Source organism: Aythya fuligula, chromosome 3 (assembly GCF_009819795.1).
Source record: "Aythya fuligula isolate bAytFul2 chromosome 3, bAytFul2.pri, whole genome shotgun sequence".
Lineage (NCBI taxonomy): Eukaryota > Metazoa > Chordata > Aves > Anseriformes > Anatidae > Aythya > Aythya fuligula.
This window is the reverse complement of record NC_045561.1, coordinates 92676149-92694082: the sequence shown is the minus strand read 5'-3', so window position 1 is coordinate 92694082 and position 17934 is coordinate 92676149. Positions and strand designations below refer to the sequence as shown.

The 17934-nt window shown below is 40.1% G+C and overlaps 1 protein-coding gene across 2 annotated transcripts; it reads right to left on the bottom strand.

Annotated features, from left to right (window-relative positions):
- Positions 1-1722: 1722 nt before the first annotated feature.
- RAB23 (RAB23, member RAS oncogene family) lies at positions 1723-17527 on the bottom strand. 2 transcript variants are annotated; one of them, XM_032184960.1, is made up of 7 exons: positions 17427-17527; positions 16085-16286; positions 15187-15272; positions 9864-10020; positions 8311-8393; positions 6913-7005; positions 1723-6045 (listed from the first exon to the last, which is right to left on the bottom strand). In XM_032184960.1, exons 2-7 carry the CDS (start codon positions 16237-16239, stop codon positions 5906-5908), a joined length of 714 nt encoding a protein of 237 aa, XP_032040851.1. In that variant the 5' UTR covers positions 16240-16286; positions 17427-17527; the 3' UTR covers positions 1723-5905. The 2 variants fall into 2 exon arrangements, with proteins under 2 accessions (XP_032040851.1, XP_032040850.1); XM_032184959.1 differs by having other exon boundaries at positions 17431-17527.
- Positions 17528-17934: the final 407 nt, after the last annotated feature.

Sequence of the window (17934 nt, the reverse complement as noted above, 5' to 3'; positions counted from 1 at the left end):
CTCAGACACCTGGCCTCCGGGAGGATGCTGAGGGGCAGAGCTGTGCCCACAAGTGCAGCTCCCTCGGCGTGTGGAGCTTCTGCTGCTGCACGGGCAGTGTTTCTGCAGCTCATCCGCAGCAATGGCACTCTTCCAGGTGGGTGCTTCCAAAACAACCGCGCTGGTTCCTGAGAGTAATTAGTTTTATAATCGTATTTCAGAAATTACTTTTGTTTTCGATGCTTGCAGACTTTACCAAGAGAAGTAAAGCTGTTGACTTATAACAGCATTAAAGCCCTTAATAATAATACACGTGAAAGGCTCTCAAGCAATCACACTGGAATAGTTAAGTTGGAAGTAGAGTTTCAACGCTTAAAATAGTTCTTCAATTATTTTTTTTTTTTAGAGTCCATTACAAGGTTAGGCCAGGAGGGATTTTTTTTTTCTGTTTTACCTGTTTCTGTTTCTCTTCACCATATCAAGAGCTGGAAGTATTTTTATAGCACTCACTAGGACAATTTTTTTTTGGTCTCAAGGACAGAGTGAAGTAAGCCATCACCATCTGCAGATCAATGGATGAGGTATTAGCATAGGCTCATTTTGGCCTGTTACTGGTTATGTTTTTAAATTGTTTGCCACTTTTCTAAATCCCGCAGCATCTGACCCACAGGGCGGCTGCAGTGCATCCGTTGTTAACTGTCTTCAGTGCTGGGTAAGAAGATGCTGCATCCCTTAGGGATCCCCTAGGTCAGAACACTAGTAAAAAGACTACTGGACTACTGAGCATTTTGCTGCAGTTTCATAGTGGCTCTTTAAAACCCCATTGTTAAAATAAAATAGCTAACCATAGTTGGCATCCCACAGATGATCAAATCAAGAGCAGATTATAAAAAAAGTGGAAGACTTCCAAGTGCCATCTGTTGTAAAAAAAAATATATATAAAAAAAATCTGAACACAGCAGACAAGGCATCAGGCAGCTGGGACAAGGCACTGAGCTGTAGGTAACCACTTACCTGACCTAAAAGTTCTGACCATAAAAATGTGAGTTTGCTCACATTTCAAGTTCTCGCTTCCCTAAAACATCGCTAATTAATTCTTACTTCGGGTGTTAAGCAAGCAAAGTGTTCGTCTGTGTGCTAAATTGCATGGAAGAGGAAGGAGCAGCGTGTTACTTTCCAGATTCCTGAGACACTTGGGTAAGAGGAAAACCCAGATGCTGTGAGTTCTATTTTACCTTAGAGAAAAAATTAGAAAAATAAAAGAGAAATCAGCAGACTGGTTGCGTGTTTCTTTTCAGAAAACGCATCATGCCCATGCATTTTAGCCACGTTAATTGTGATTATTTTTGATTAAATGACCACAAAGGGTCATTTACCAAACAGTAATCAAAGAAATGCGCTTAAGTCGTGTGATACCAGCTTGTGGGTATTCTACAATACAAGGTAACTTGCAGGAGTTTTACAGGAACACCATACACACAACATTCGTTTTTAAACATTTATTTGTCCACTTGAGGATTTACTGTACGTTATATCGACTTTTTCTAAAAATATAATACATTTACTTGAGTTCATGAAGGTGATAAAAACAGTTATGTGTATATATATATAATCTGTTTTAACCATTCAGAGTCACGGGAACTTGCCAATAAGATTAAGTCACTTCTTAGTAACAACACATCTTTAGCTTTGCAATGACAACGTTTTTTTTTCTCCTGGTCCTTTTTATTATTTTTATTTTTATTTTTTTGAGCAACTTTAGTTGGTTCTGCTGAACCACATCTGTGTCAGGAAGAGGAAACAAGAACACTCCCTCCACAAGTTATCAGCATTTGTATCAGCATCCCCCTTCTGCTGCAAACCTGAGAATGAGGTGAGCGCAGCACCAGGACTCACCTGGCTTTCAGGTGACTCGTCCAGAACCTCTCTTTGACATGAGACTGCTTCAAAGTTTCCCTTAGTTTACCATAGCACCTTTCATCTTAAATTTAGTAATTCCTGCATTTTTTCTTTTATGACTTTGATTACCTTTTAGGATGCCATATTTAAGTGAGAAATATTTTACTTTGTCAGATACCACTTGAGCATAAAGAAACAAAAAAAGAAGATTTGCACAACTGTTGCTTTCTACAGAAGCACAGTGCGGTGCTTTTGATGCAATCACACCTCTCGGGCTGTGGTTGCTCTGTCTGATGGACACCTCGTGCTCAGGAACGACAGCTTTAGCCAGAGGTTTATGATTAGATTTAGAAAAACGGAAGCAGCTTCGGTACCACCGCTGGAATCCAAAGCATGCTTGTCAGTTTGGTGTGCGACTGAGCTCCCCCAAGAAGGTCCAGCAGTGCAAACAATTAATTAGTCCGTTAACTAGTAGCTATAAATTTGATTAATGAATTAACAGCATCAACGTGCATGTTCACCAGGTGTGTCCACATACCCAGGCATAACCTCAAAGCAGTACCTACATGTCCAGCTGCTCAAGGCCCTCCAGTACAACGTACAGATACAGAAGTGATGCAAGGAAAAACTACATCAGATGTGCTATAGCCCAACAATGAAAAAGAAAAAAGACAATTTTTACTGAAGTATAAAAAAATTAACCAGGAAATCAGACTGACAGTATGGGAATTTGTGCATTTTGATCAACAAAAGTAAGCGTTGCCTTAAGAAACACTGAAAATAAAAAAGCTCCAGAATTGTCTTAAGTGGAATGCTTTTTTTTAATTAACCACAGACACAAGCACAAAAATCTCAGTGTGACCAGCCTTACAGCCTTGAGGTCTGTTATTTCCAGTCGGAAACACATCCCTAGCATTATGGCTCTGCACCAAACGATGCCCCACTTGCTGTGAGAGCACCCGTTCACTGAACGGACACAATGTGGGACTGACAGATGCCTGAGAGCTTTAGTGTATGCTTACTTCACTAAGGCATTAAGTTACAGAAGTTTTCTACTAACTTTATCAGCTTTATCAGCTGAAAGCAAAGAATTCTGGCAAAATTTCGATCGTGTATCCAATGAGCTACTCAAGAGACATTAGCAGATGTCAGAGGAGTGCAGCTTGCTCAGTCTCACCGAAGAAATCTTTGCAGTAGGCGCAGAACTGTACCCTCTGCCAGCATGCAGTCAGCAGGAGCACGAGAAGGGTGACTGCAACGTGGTATTTTGGTGAGAACACTGAGCGGAGAATGGGGGCGATGTTTATAATAAAAAAAATATTCAGGAGGGACGATGTAAGTGCTGGAAGTGCAGGCACCTCTCTTCATCCTACAGTCAAGAGAGCAGTGATAGGAATACCTAAGGATTCCTGCAGCACGCAACTCAGCTGGTTCACGTCTAAAACCAGGGGGATAAAATTTACATTTTCAAGCAGAGCCCATGCAGAGCGCTCTCCAGAAAAATCCTAATTTGGACAGTCTCCATCTCAGTCATACTGGAGATTAAGCACTGCAAAGTCACCACAAAGAAATTTACCACCACTTCAGATTTAAGATGGGGATGAAATTAAAACTCACTGTTGCCTGGTCCTGCAAATGTATGTTCACAGATCACAGCACATACATACGACATTTCAGTGTATCCTAAATTTTGCAGGTCTGTCAAGTCTCCACCTATGAAAATTTCTATTGAGTTTTCTGTCCTTAACACAGTGGTTTATAGTGACAGACCTCAAAAGCCAACGGCTTCTGTAACAATACAATGTCTGCTGTAAAATATCTAACAGTACCAATGGTTGTTACACATCAGAAAGATTTTTCAGCACTCTGTACAAAGTCAAACAAGGCAAGAAAGATGTTTCAGACACTTTGTGGGCTTTTTGAGAAAAAATAATTAAAAAAACGTTAAACTGGCAGACAAACAATGAAACGTAAAAGTTTCCACGTTAAAAACAGTTGTCAAAACTCTTCACGCGTACCCTCTGCCCTACATCCTGACGCTGTCAGATGGCCCCATGGTGTACAATCATAGGTCTCTGTTACCAAATCCTAAGTACCTTACTTCTTAAATCATTAAGACAGGTGGGACTTGACTCCATTTATACATCCATCCATCCATACGTGATTAAATGCACTTGTTAAAAAATAAAGGCATCTATCCAAGAGAGAATACAGGAAACATGGCAGCGGAGAACAGTTTTGCTGCAACAGCAACGGGGACCAAGCGCCTTCTTGCCACCACCAGGCGATGCTGTGACAGCTTGTCAAAGAAACAACGGGACTCAGTAGGAAGTCTAACACAGTAAACATCAAACGCAGAGTTCAGAGAGCTACACTGCTTGTGCATAACTTGCCACCCACTTCTCTCCCTGCAGACAGTGGGACAAGAGGACATTTCAGTTTCCATACGCATCGACTTAGAAACAAAATAAGTCAGGCTTCCTATAGGAATTCACACAGTGAAAAGTCCTTCCTCCAAAAATATACAGGATCAGTCGAGTCGCTTTCACTCTCATACACCGTTTAAAAAACTATTAAAATTCTACATTTTTTTTTTCAAGCAGCATATTTTGCATTTGTCACTGGCAGGTTTGTTGTAGAAATCCTAAAAAGTTAAAATTATATCATACCATACAAAAACATGTAAACAAAATGGATATTTTTAAAAGGCATGCATGCTCTTGAAGAGGATTAAAAAGTGTTTATTTTTGGTAAATTAGATATCTTCCTTAGCAGTTTTTAAAGCACCTTAGTGATTTAGGAGCCTAAACCCAAATAACTGTAGATTTGGGCTCCTAAATGTCTAAATCAGTTCTGTAAAATTATTTATGTTCTTGATTTTTTTTTGCCATGTCTCTGATCTTGCAGAATTAGATTTTCTGTAACTCTCAGCTAATTTTGAGTACGTGACAACATCAAGGAACACCTCATCGATGTAACGCAGTTCTTAGCTGCGGTTTTTGGATCCTCCATAACCCAGTTTACAGTACCTACGAAAAATTTCTCCAAAGAAGGTAAATATTTTGTGACGCCACTTTGCAAGTTCCTTTTTGATAGATAACACAGGACACAGCAATCAAACTTGGACAGGAACGTGATTACGTTATGTGTTCCATCTGGATATCTATTAGTGTTAAAGACTCACTTGTTCAACCTGTTAAGACTGAGGAAAAACAAACTTACAAGAACACCTGTAGCACAGCATTAGGTAAAAGAGGAACGTTTTTGGCACCATCCGTTTTTTAAATCTAAGCTTTTAGGCCCAAGTATAGCAAGTTAAACATACACAGCAGCAGCTGGGAAAGCCTCATCAGAAATGGAACGTTTTTAAAGGAACACCTTTTCTGCAGATGCTATTTCATAATCATCAGCTGATCTCCAAGTGACGCATACACTGGAATTTAGCCTAAATGTTCATACCAAATGTTGACATATATACCGTAACGACCATGTATAGAACACAAGTATATTGCACCGACAGAACTGCCAGAATCCACGTGAATACAGTCAGGCATAAAACGCGACATCTTCATTCTGCTCTTCGTTTAATTTCTTAGTGTCCTGGCTAACCAAGTCTAACATTTCCTTTGAAATTTAGTTGCGAGGTTGCTACTGTACCTTGGGCCATAAGGTTATGGTCTGTACCTTTACCTGTAAGGCATTAGCCTTACATTAAATGTGCTTCACAATGCAGCAAAACCTAGTTCAGAGCTCTGTAAATAATTCCTTCAAAAAGATGCTTATTTTTTTTTTAAGGAGTGCACAGGGACAGACATGGTTCTGTGTTTTGCCACCAGGTGTCTCACTCTACACACCAAAAACCACTGCATCAGCAATTTTAGACAAACCCATCATCTCTCAAGGATCCCATAGGCACAAGATTTGCTAAAGCACTGGTAAAATACCTCTAAAGCTGGCTTTTTATTCTGTATTCAATTGCACAACTTCATCCAATTCACTGTTACTTTTTTTGTCCTCCAGAAGTGGTCTAAGGTATGCTGCAGTTGCTGAAAAGACTTCTGCTCTTCTTGGTCCTCTGTTTGTTTGGTTTAAGGTTGATGACATCTCCCCCGTTGAGAGTGCTAGAATTTTGGTTGGGGTGACTTCCAGCAGCTGTGTTAAAAACACCTACAGAATTTAAAGACAAGAAAAACATTTCTAATTCTTCAATTCCTGCAGTATAATCATTAACACTTAAGATGCAACAGTTACTAATTCACAGTACTGAAAAAACAAACAAAAAACCTTTTATCTACTTTGGGGACAATACTGCAGCTAAATTTGAAGCAGAGCCTGCTGGAATTACTAGGCAGGCGGTATTTAAAGCCAGTATACAACATCTATCTAATTGAAGGGTATAAGATTCACTCCTCTGAGTATGTGTGTGCTACTAATTGCACAGTAAGAAAATTATGGTTTGTTGAGTAATGCAGTAAAAGAAAAACATGAAAATTTTAAAGTTAGAAGCTTTGCAGAGAGAAAGGTATGGAAGAAGAGTGAACAAAACCTGAGTGTTTTAAGGAAAATACAAAAACCAGACTCAGAATTGCTTTAAAGAAGGACTCCAAAAGTTCAGTGTTCCCTCACAAAAGGCAAAGTTTACGAAGACCTTATTGCGTGCCAGATTCTTTCACAGTGAGTCTCTTGTACATCTGTACTAAGATGAGTAACACTAATACTAATTACATTAAAACCACCACCAAGCATCCTTTCTCAAGCCCTTACACAATGTTTTAAAGAATTTAATAAAAGGGTACTTGGCAAACATTAGCCAGAAACTTCAGTACGTCAATTTGACAATCTTGTAACTTCAGATAGTCACCAAGTTATTTTACAGAAGGAAAGGACACCACATGCCACCACGGCAAGGTAACAATTACACCCCACTCACTATCTATTAACTCCATAAGGCGACAGATGGGACCAGAAGCTTTGATGGCACAAAATACTCTTTTCTGTTTTTATTATTATTATTATTTATTACAGCATACATACCAATCTTATTACTGCTCGTATGTACTAGCTCTGGTTCTTCAGCTGTTTGTTGCTTGAGCCTTTGAAGGTATTTATCAGCCAAATACTTGAAAACTGGAATGTTAAAAAGAAAAGGAACATCAGGGTATGCTTAAAGATAATATTCAGATCAATAATAAAACCTTCGTATCAAGCTTTGCTTGATGACAAAAGCACATTTGATGTGATAGAGTTAACATGGTCTAGCAAGTGATTCTCCCTTGGCAGGCCTGGCTGTGTACCCGACCAGAATCCAAAATATTCCCGTGCCAACCAGATCTTACAGGCTGCAGTGCTACTACGGTCTTGCAGGGCATACAAAAACATCTCAATACTCCTGTAAGAAAGCTGGCATATCAATATTGCCAAATGTTCCAATTCAGGCAACTTGAAATTTTTAAAGTTATACAGGAATTTAGAAATTATTGTAATGTAACTATATTATTTTTTTGCAAGAAGTTTTAGAATAATAACAGTCATGTAGATCAAGGCTATTAATATAACTTGGAAAGAACACTTTTCTAATTAACTAATACCACCCTCATTTGTATAAGGGTATAAAACGTCTATCTAAGACACTGAAAACCCTACAACTATAGGCAAATGTTCATTTGCAATTAATAACTCATTTCAAGATGATACAGAAAAAAATTACAGTTCTCATGGTACAAATTTTATGTTCCAAGGTGAACGTTTGGAAAGTTGCTAATGGAGGAGAAACAATTAGTATAACTTTAAGTTTGCCTGATTAAACAAACAGAAGTTAGCAGAGTTTGAATAACTCATGTTTATTCAAACTTAGCCCAGAAGAGACTGTGACTGAATTGTATAATGATATTCATATTAAATATATGCATTAAAGGTGCACTTGGGAACTACTAAGGTATCATCAGCAGACAAAAGGCTACAACAGATGTAATTTTTAATGTACTTTATTTAACTAAACTATGAAATAATTTATACCGATTATTTCTTAACTATTAACAATTATGAATTAATCTGTTCAACGGTTCTTATATTGTAATAATTGAACTTCTACATATACACTTTAAAAGCCCAGTGCTTACGGATGGTCAGTAGGACAAAGAAGTCCCCAAAATGCTGGCACCTGTAAATCCTGAAGCTACACACCATTTGTGGAAAAGAAAGGAAAGATGCATGCAAGTAAAAAACAGGCAGAACACACTGATACCGAGCAGTAGTAGCTATGTTTAAAGGGCGCTGCTATGAAATATAAGGATTGCCAAGAGAATGCAAAAGCAATGGTATATATATATATGATATAAAACAGTGGTATCTATATGTGATATACAGCCACGGTGTGTGTCTATGATATACAGCAGAGGGCAGGGCGCACACCTACTGTGTTGTGTCTCGTACCTTCACTTACGTTTAGGTCTTCCTTCACTGATGCTCGGTAGAACCGTAGTTTTAGCTTTTTCGCCAGTGCTTCTGCCTCTTCACTGCACAGTAGAAAAAGACTTTTAAACATTAATTTCTATAATTTGTCAGCACTTATCGATTCTTATAGATAAAACGCTTTGCGGTTAAGTTAAACCTAGCAAGATGGGCAGACAGTCAAAAACCACCTGATCCTTCATTTCTTTACATGATCCCTACTATGGCAACAAAGTATTTCACATGCAGTTTCTTTATGAACAAAAGTAGTTGCTTTTCATTATTTATTGACTTCATTAACTAAAATTTCCCACGGGTTCTAAGACAGGTGTCAGTGAAACCAAAAGGAAGGAGGCTGTAATTAATGGAGCTGTAGAATCAGAACAATTACCACTGTAAAGTCAAAACAACCAAAAAATGTATTTCTTAACTATATTTTAATACAGCATTAGATGATGCAGTCAGATGTGTTCAAGAATTATTTTCTTTTTGGTGAAAGAGAATTCATCCTAAATGCTAAGGAAAAGCTAAGAAAACATGAGATTTTCACCAAGAGAAATCATGTCATTAGAAAGATGAAATTACTGAGGCAGATGGAGTATTCAGAGTACAAACCTAAGTGACATACCATAAATAAAGGAGGAGTTCAAATGCAATTTTGCTTTTCCTTTGAAGAATACTCAGTTTTCTTGGCAGAGGGAATACAAACTGATTTATGCCATCAGTGACAGCAAACATAGAACAAAGAAAGCCAGTGTAGGAAACAACAAAAAGAAGAAAACTCAAATCTCCCAGGAAGGTGGTAGAAATAAAGTAGTGGAGCATGATCAAACTAATTGTGCTGTACCTTCCACACTATGGTAAACAGGAGTTAAAATTTGTGAAGCTGATTTAATGGCAGGAACGAAAACAGGCATATACTCAAAGGCAGAATAAACTGACAGTAAAATCTGTAACGTAAAATATAACGAAGAAGGATCAGCAATGTGCAGATACAGGTTTCTATAGGGTTACAATGTTTTGATGAGAAGAAGAAATAAAAACAAATTGAAGAAAAGGGAAGCAAAGAATACAAAGACACTTTTTCAAACAATCCATTTACTATGTCCTGACCACTGTAGCAAGCCTTTGGTAACTAAACTGGGCAATGCCCAGCAGTTTAACAGTAAGTATAAATTTTTATCAGGAGAGCAAATTTACAGCTTTACAATCTCTGATTAAAAAGTAAAAATCGTATCATTGCAGAATCAAACTCTTGATGCTATTCCTCCATTTTTTAGGCTGATACTTCAGAAGAAGGCATGAAGCTAACAGAATTTTTAGCCTGGCAAACACATCTGCCCAAGCAGCTCCACACCTGCAGTAATGCCAGAAACCTGTGCTTCTAAAGCACGTTTTGATGCGCAGCCTAGGTTCGATAACCTAGATATCAGAATTCTTCCCCAAAACCTCCCATTTTTGTTTGTTTGCTTTTTTTTTTTAAGCATGTGTATAAAGGGGACATTAGGTCAGAAACATGAAGATAAAACTCTTACTTCTTTATACAAGAGTCATCAAGAAGATCAATCTTATTCTGCACCAGAACTGTGGGAATGTCTCCAACTTCAGTCACCACTTTTTCCTTCCACGTAGGGATTGCTTTGAAGGACTCTCTGTCAGTTGTAGAAAACACAAGAACACAAGCCTGGGCTCCTAAAAATACACAAAACAATTACAAATGCATACAAATCAACCAACAAACCAACATAGTAATAATAATAAAAAGAATAATATTGAATATATTTCAAGTGTGAGGGGGTTTTCCTGGTTTCTTCCATAAAAGCGTGCTTTTACCACCAGCTTGTGATAAACAAATGGGTAGAAAATTCCCCAAATGAAAAGGAATTGACTGCCATATTATTTTGACCATTATACCAATTCTTCCTGATGGCTGAGTCTGGTACTTTTCAAATCATCTCCAGCAAAGTGCATGTTTGCAAAGGAAGGAGTGAGGAAGAGACTGGAAAAAGGCAAGTGGAAGTTTGCTTATTGCTCACTGCTTTTCAGACAGCTTCACTGGAAGCCAAAATGCAACTATTTTTCATGATTCAGTATCTGTAAAGCATAATTCACATTATTCTTTAAACTACAGTAATCAGGATTTTGAAAAGCAGAGAAATAGCCACAACTTTCTCTAAAAAATTAAAGTAAATTGTTTAGTAGCTCTTTAGAGAAAATTAATGCTCATTCGGTCTCAGCACTATGATATCCACACACACACACGCTGTTTTGTAATATTTTTATGGTTTTATGACAGCTTTAGCAAGTAACAGTAAATCCATAGTGAATAGTAAAAACCCAAGGATTCAGAAAGGACTTCAATAGTTAAAATATTAGTGAGTAGTCTTTTGACTGTCCAGTAGCCCTTTGTTATCCTCCAAAACTTACTTGTCTTTGCACATAAACACATGAAGAAACACTGCTGTTTAGATGCCTTTAATATATTTGATGTTTAATAGTAGAATTATGCCTGCTTGTAAAAGACTAGATAGCTGTTTTTGAGAGTCTAGTGGTATCTTGTGGCACATATCCCACACATATAATATGAAAAAACTATTTCATTAGTATGATTTTTCTTTTATCTAGGAGTTTCATCAAGTATCGCCCGTTCCTGTATCGTTTGCCTTTATACTCCTCTGACACAAAGCACACAAGTACTTTTATTAAATTCCCTTTTATTTATCTTTTCAAAGCCAAGTTCAGTCTACCTTTACCAAAGTTTTCCTACGCTCTTTAAACATTCTTTCACCTGCCTTTAAGACTCCTCTGACATGGTTTTATACAGAGTAATAAGAACTGCCCTCAGAACTTCAAATTAAGCTCTACCAATAAAGCAGGAGCAATGCAGCCTTTCAATATCCTCCCTATTTTATTACTTGTGTACTAAAATTGTTTGTTTTCCCTAATGTCCACATCATGTTTTAACCTGATGTACTAACAGCCTATGAGGTATGTGTAAATTTAATTATTCTTTCTAAGAGAAAGAATAATTGCATCTGTCAATGCTGAATTGAACCCATCATCTTGCCACCTAGCTTAATACAGCCTCTCTTAAGTTCTTTGATCTGCTGGAGTGGGAGCGTGTACAAGGCTCCCACCATCTGCAAACATCATCTCGCTCGGTTTTAAGACTAAGGAATTCATTGCAAAATTTCCACTCTAAGGAACTTTCACTTCATCTCTCTTTCCACCCCTTCCTTCTGAATGCTAAAACAGAGATAAGTTGGCAACAGTAAGCGCAGAGGGAAAAGTTCTAGCACGTTAGTAAGTAACAAGAGGGTGGCTTACAGCAGCAGATTTATTTTTTTCAATTTAGGTGTAGTACTATAACACGGTGGACAGGGACAACAAAAATAATGGTCAGCCTGCCAATACTGCTTTTAAAGGAATTATATAACAGCCTAATCAAAGTGAGATATTTTTGAGGGCCTTCCAGATCCTTATATTTGAAGGTCCTGCCAGGAAGTTATTAAAACAAACAACAGTAAATGGAAGTGTCTTTCATCATCAACAATGTCTATCAATGACAAATTACACACGCTTATGTGACTGCGTACTTCCAAGCTTCTGCTGAAGGTTTTGATCACTGGCTTGTAAGAAATACCAGAGAATACAAAAGGAATATTCTTCTCCAGCTGGATTCAAGACATTAAATGCAGTCTTTCTGAAAGGATGCTTCACTACAGTGCAAAAGTTAATGTGGCATCAGAGTGCACTAAAAGATGCTGCAGGACAGGTACCTTACAAGGCAGGCTATTTTCATCTTCTAAGAACACTGCTAAATACTCAGTATTTTTAGTGATAATATAGACAAGTTTAAGAAACCATAATATCCCTGGAGAAGTTCCAAAAAAGAAAAAAAAATCAGGATTTAGGCACATAAACACCTCTCTATATGTAGTATTTAGAAGAGTCAGTAGCATCAGTAGCTCACTCACCCACTCCCGATGGAGTCCTACACTGCCTGTCACATAACCAACTGTGTACAACCAGCAGCAAAGGCACAGGGCAACACCAGACAGGAACACAACAACCAAAACCAACAGGCTCTCTATGAGTGTTTAAAATGAGACATCCTTTCATAAGGACGCAATGCCTGTATATCAGAAATCAGGTAAAGAAATTCCTTGCCACGGATCGACTCTCATGGGGCTTTGTACCTGACACCTATTCATTTCCCTCTTATGTTCTTGTCCTCAGCTTTTTCAGGCTATGACAAAACCACATTCACTATAAAATTGGTGGTGGCCTGTTCGACCTTAAACTGAAATCAAAATTTGAGGTCAAAGCATCATCCAGAAGTTCTTGCTTAGTGTTGATGGTCTACTTGCTGTGGATCCTGGCTACCCTGAGTACAGTTATAACTTGAGAAACAGGGCATCGAGCTACTGGGCTAGATGAGGAGCCTGGGAATTCAATGTATCAGTGACTGAACAACAGACTAATGAGCAAGAGGTGTCTTTTCCTTCAAAAAATTAACAAGGGTCTATTCAAGACAACAGTGGTAGTGTTTGGAGGGAGATGCAAGCACTAAGATGTGATCAAATCCTGCGTTGCAAGACCTGTAATATGAACAGAAGGCATGGAGCTGCTAATGACAGCCACTTGTGTATTTGCTTGGCTTACAAATGCAGTACCTAGCTGCGTAGAGAATGCTTGACTTTCAGGACAGCAAAGGAGATGCACAATACAACATAAAAAAAAGACACCAATATATAAAAAGCTTCCTTCAATTCCTTGAATTTAGGCTGCTGGACAGTTTGACTCATTGTGTTGTATGATGATGGCTACGCAGCTACACTGGCTGCAGGTATTCACCTGGGCAGAGAAAAACACATGACAAGTCCACTGACAGCTCCAGTTTTGTTTCTGTGCAAGGCTGAATGAATTTGGTCCCCAGACAATGGCTCAGAAACAGACTCTGAAGCATTCCCTGTGCCACCACGGATGAGACCTGATCCCTGAAGAACTGACAACGCACAGTGTGCCAGGAGAGCACGCAGTCCCCGGGGTAATGACAGCGGTCAGCGTGACAGTGATCTGCGGGAGGTGCGGGCTTGGAAGACACAGCCCCTCCCTTGGAGGCATCTTTCCCTTAGCACAAACAATTCACACTGAAATCCTTGCATTTGCAAAGTAACCTTGACCTTTTGCTCTATAGAAATGTGCTTGCAGACCTGATGCTAAACCAAAATTGCATTCCAGCCTCCTAAAACTTCCCTCGTCCTTCGAAGTCCAGTGCAGAACAACCACTCGTGCTGTTAGGAGAACCATCGCGCTGTCCACACCGGGCACCCACAGGATGATGCCGTTCTGCTCCACATCCACCCCTTCAGTATAAAGATCTCGAGGGCAGAGCTCTAACTGTGCTACGTGGGGCATGAGTCACGAGCAAGATATCAAGATTCTCGTGCTGATCATTTTTTAAACCACCAGGTTTGATGGTAAGTGAGGACATAAAGTGTGCTGCAAAGTTCTGGATGCTCTGTACTTCGGCATAACAGTCCCAGTAATGAGGAGAAAAAGGCTTTGGCTTCAAACACCTAAGGACTGCAAGGCACACAAGAGAACTAAGGGCCAGAAGAGTAAAAAGGAAGCTCAGAGATAATCAAGAGCTACCTTCTGAAATTGATGTGCTCAACTTGTTAGCTGTAAAATAACAGAATGATCTATTTCCACATGAGGATAAGAAGAAATAGGAAAAGAAGTATCTTTTGCCAAAGAAATGGCAACCATCAATTACAAAGGACAACCAGAAATATTATTAAAAAAATACTAGTTATCAGAACTATCATGAAATATAAAAAGCTCAGAGAACTTAAACAGGTTGAAACATCAAGGCATAACTTATTTTGTCTCTAAATGAGATAATATTTCTAAGATTTTACATCATAGCAATATATTTTTTTCCCAGCCATCAGGTAATTTTGACTAGAAGTGAACAACATAATTTCTTAAGTCATTTGTATCTCTTGTTAAAAATAAAAAAAAGGGAGGGGGAATATTCATAACCACTGTTAGATTATATGGAAAGGAAGCCTAAGCATGCAGTTAATAACTGGCTAAATAAATAAGCTGCCTTTACGTGGCTGAGTAATATAGTTTCTATTCTAGGAAGTAAATACAGTTTCCTTCTTACTCTATTACGTTAACATTTTCAAGGCAGTCTGTACTGGCATAAGAATTACTGTGCTTAATAAACTATCTTTCCAGGATAACTGGTGGATTTTTTTCTCCCTTGGATTAACTTGTAAGTACCTCAGACATAGTTTTTGGAACATTTACAAAGGCACTTCTTACAGAAGTGCCTCCCTTGCCTGTTAGGGGTAAAACATAACTACAGAAAAGCTACAAATCAAAATTGAGAAATAAATTTCTGAACTCTAATTCCAGTTTTCCCAGACCTTTTCCTTATTTCTATGATTGCAGTATCACGATTAGAGTTCCCACCTGAAACTTTAGAACTGCCTTAAAATATATTAACAGTGTATATTGGATTATAAATACATCACTGACATAGAAAACAAAGTAAGTTTGATTTAGAGTTAGACTGTTTGTACAGCTCTGTAAGTTTCTGTGCAGATACTTGCCTTATGTTCCATTTTTTCAAAGGGCACTACTGAGCATAACGCATAAAGTGGCACTTAATTAAGACAAAGACCTTACATGAAGGGAAAAACTTTCAAGAATTGAAAAAGGCGAGCTATACATGCTTTGCACACACATGAAATAACTAAGATTCTTAATCGCAGGATAGGAAAATATCTTAAAGACGTCCGAAGGCACCCAACCACCAAGTAACAAACATGGTATTTTCACCTCTATAGTAGGCCTTAGTTATGGCATCAAATTCTTCTTGACCTGCAGTGTCCCATAACATTAGCCTGACGTCTTCATCGTTAACCCTGAAATAAACAACACAGTTCTGCGATTAATACAGAACAACCAACACAGAAACATTTCAAGCTCTATAATGTAGTAATCCAATTCAAATTTAACTTGATTTAAATATAATGGAACTTAGTATTGATAATGGTTCACCCCCGTACCATACTGCGGCAGTAGAGCCTCAATTATATTAGTGCTCCTTCTTGACAACCTGTATTTTATTTTCCTTTTCTTTTCCTCTTCTTCCTCTATATTTCTCTCCATGAAGAGAAATAACGAGAAATCAAAACAAAACTTAGGTGCCTGAATAATGGGCCTTTTGCCTTTTTAATCCGCTTACAGAATTTATAGATTTTTCTTCTTATTACCATACTATTTTCCATTTTATCAAACATTATTGAGTATTACCAGCTTACATTACATAAAGACTAAACTTACAGTGTTATTTAATTATTTTTCCCAGTTATTTCATCTATGTTAGCTCCTAAACTTGTGCAATTGTTTAACTGTAAGTACTTTTACTTTAAAGAAGAAATCACAAAAAGTATCAGCAGGTGGTAGAATACATAGGAAGCTTGTCAAAAAAAAGCTTAGAATGACAGAGGTCTCAACTTTTAGAATTATAAATCAAAAGGAAAATAAATCTTGATTAGAGAATGGAGTGATATAATTTTAGCCCTCAGTCCAAAGGAGAAAACAACTCCCTTTACTTAGCTTCAGAGACTGCAGGCCTTGTGTTTCAAGTCTTTGCAAATCTTTAGATTACAACAGAACAAAGAAACAGAAGGAAAGGTAAAAATGGATAGCATGACATCTGTTCAATACATACTGGATTTGTCTTTCCAGGAAATCAACACCAATGGTTTTCTTGTAGTCTTTTGTAAAAATCCCCTTGCAATATCGCTGAATCATACTGGACTTCCCAACAGCTCCATTTCCCACTACTACCACCTTGATGGCCACCTCCATATCTTCTTCCAACATCTCTGCAGCTCCGGTGACTCTCTAGCTTATTCACGGGTCTACCAAGTCTGTAAATAAAGTAAATAGCTGTGTTCATAAAAACGCTGTGAACAGAAAGCAAGTGAAAGATGATTTCACGTTAGGACTCACAAAAACTGTACCACCTATTCCCAGCTCTTCTACAGACTGCCTAGGTGACCTCGGGCAAGTTATTTCACCAGTCAGCGCTTCAATTTGCCACTTACTAATTGGACATGGACATAACTGTTCACAACATTGTCCTTTCACTGTATGAACGTATCGTATGTCAGCTAAATGCCTGATGCTCTACTTTTGATGTGCAAAATGCCCAGGTGGTCAGTCCAACACGTACCACGGGTCTGAGGCACCCAAGGTTGCTCCTGGACCTGCCTCAGGTGCCGTCAGTGCCGCCAGCAGTGATGCTGCCTAGCCTGGTGACCACATCCTTGCTCCACTTCTTGAGAATTTGTCTGGATTTGTCCGAAGAAGAGGACAAAAATTCATCATCAAATAAATTTGTGTGTTATTATGACTAATTTAGGTTTTGGCACTTGAAGCAGATCATGCAAGGTACAAAGTACCACCGGGTAATTCAGGAGATGCTGCATTTTTCAAGGGTCTTTTTTTAAAAAAATAAGAAACCGGATAACCCAACTGCCTTAAAACGTCATTCTTAACGTTTAAACCGTTAGATAGCTTCCTTATAGATGCTTAACGTGCAGGGTAGGCTAGGAAAGCCTGCACCACAGGAGCGAGGTGTGTGAGCGGAGCCTGCCAGGGCTCGGCGGGGGCAGCACCCGCCCTGCTCTCCGCGGCCGTGCCCAGGCGAGACTTTTACGCCCCAAAAATCCGGGGTGGAAAAGAAAAAAAAACAAAAACCAAAAACCAAAACCACCCCGCAACCCAGTGTCAGCCGCAGGTTTCTCCCTCCGGCTCTCCGGGCTGCCCGGCCCCGCGGGGCTGCCCGCCAGGAGCTCGCCTCACGGCGCCGCCGCCTCAGGGCGCGGAGACAGCCCCGGGGCAGGCGGGCAGGGCTCGGGGCCGCGCCGAGGAGGGACGAGGGAGGCGGGGGAGCCTCTCCCGGCCGCCCCCCGGTCCCTTTTTCCCCGCTGTCCCCCCCCTCCTCGGTCCCTTCTTCCCCGCCGCCTCCCTCCTCGGGTCGCCCCCGGCTCCCGCTCCCCTCTCACCGACCCCCCGCGGGCGGCGCTCCCTCGGAGGGCACGGCGGCGGCTCCGCCTCAGAGGCAGCGAGGGAGGGAGGGATGGAGGAGGGATGGAGGAGGGCAGGATGGAAGGAGGGAAGGAAAGAGGGAGGGAGGGAGGAAGCCGCTCGTTGGGGCCGACCCAACCCGGACGCACATCCCCGGCTCCCCCGCCCGGAAACGCCGTCAGGGCCGCGGGGGCCGCTCAGGGAGGCGCCCGCCCGCTGCTGCCGCCGCCCCCACAGCCCGGCAGGGGCTGGGGACCCTTGGGCAGGCTGTGGGGTCGGGGCTGGGGACCCCTCACCCGGCTTTGAGAGGGCTGAGGGGGACCCGCGGGGCTCCCCAGCCTCCGGCCCCTCGCTGCTCCGCCTCACTGCCCAGGATGTCCCTGGACAGCATCCCTCAGGCTCTCACAGTTTTGGGTAGCCCTCATGGGAGGCAGCTGGTGGAGGCTCTTGTGGGTGGTGTGCTGAGTATCAGCCATAATTTTGGAT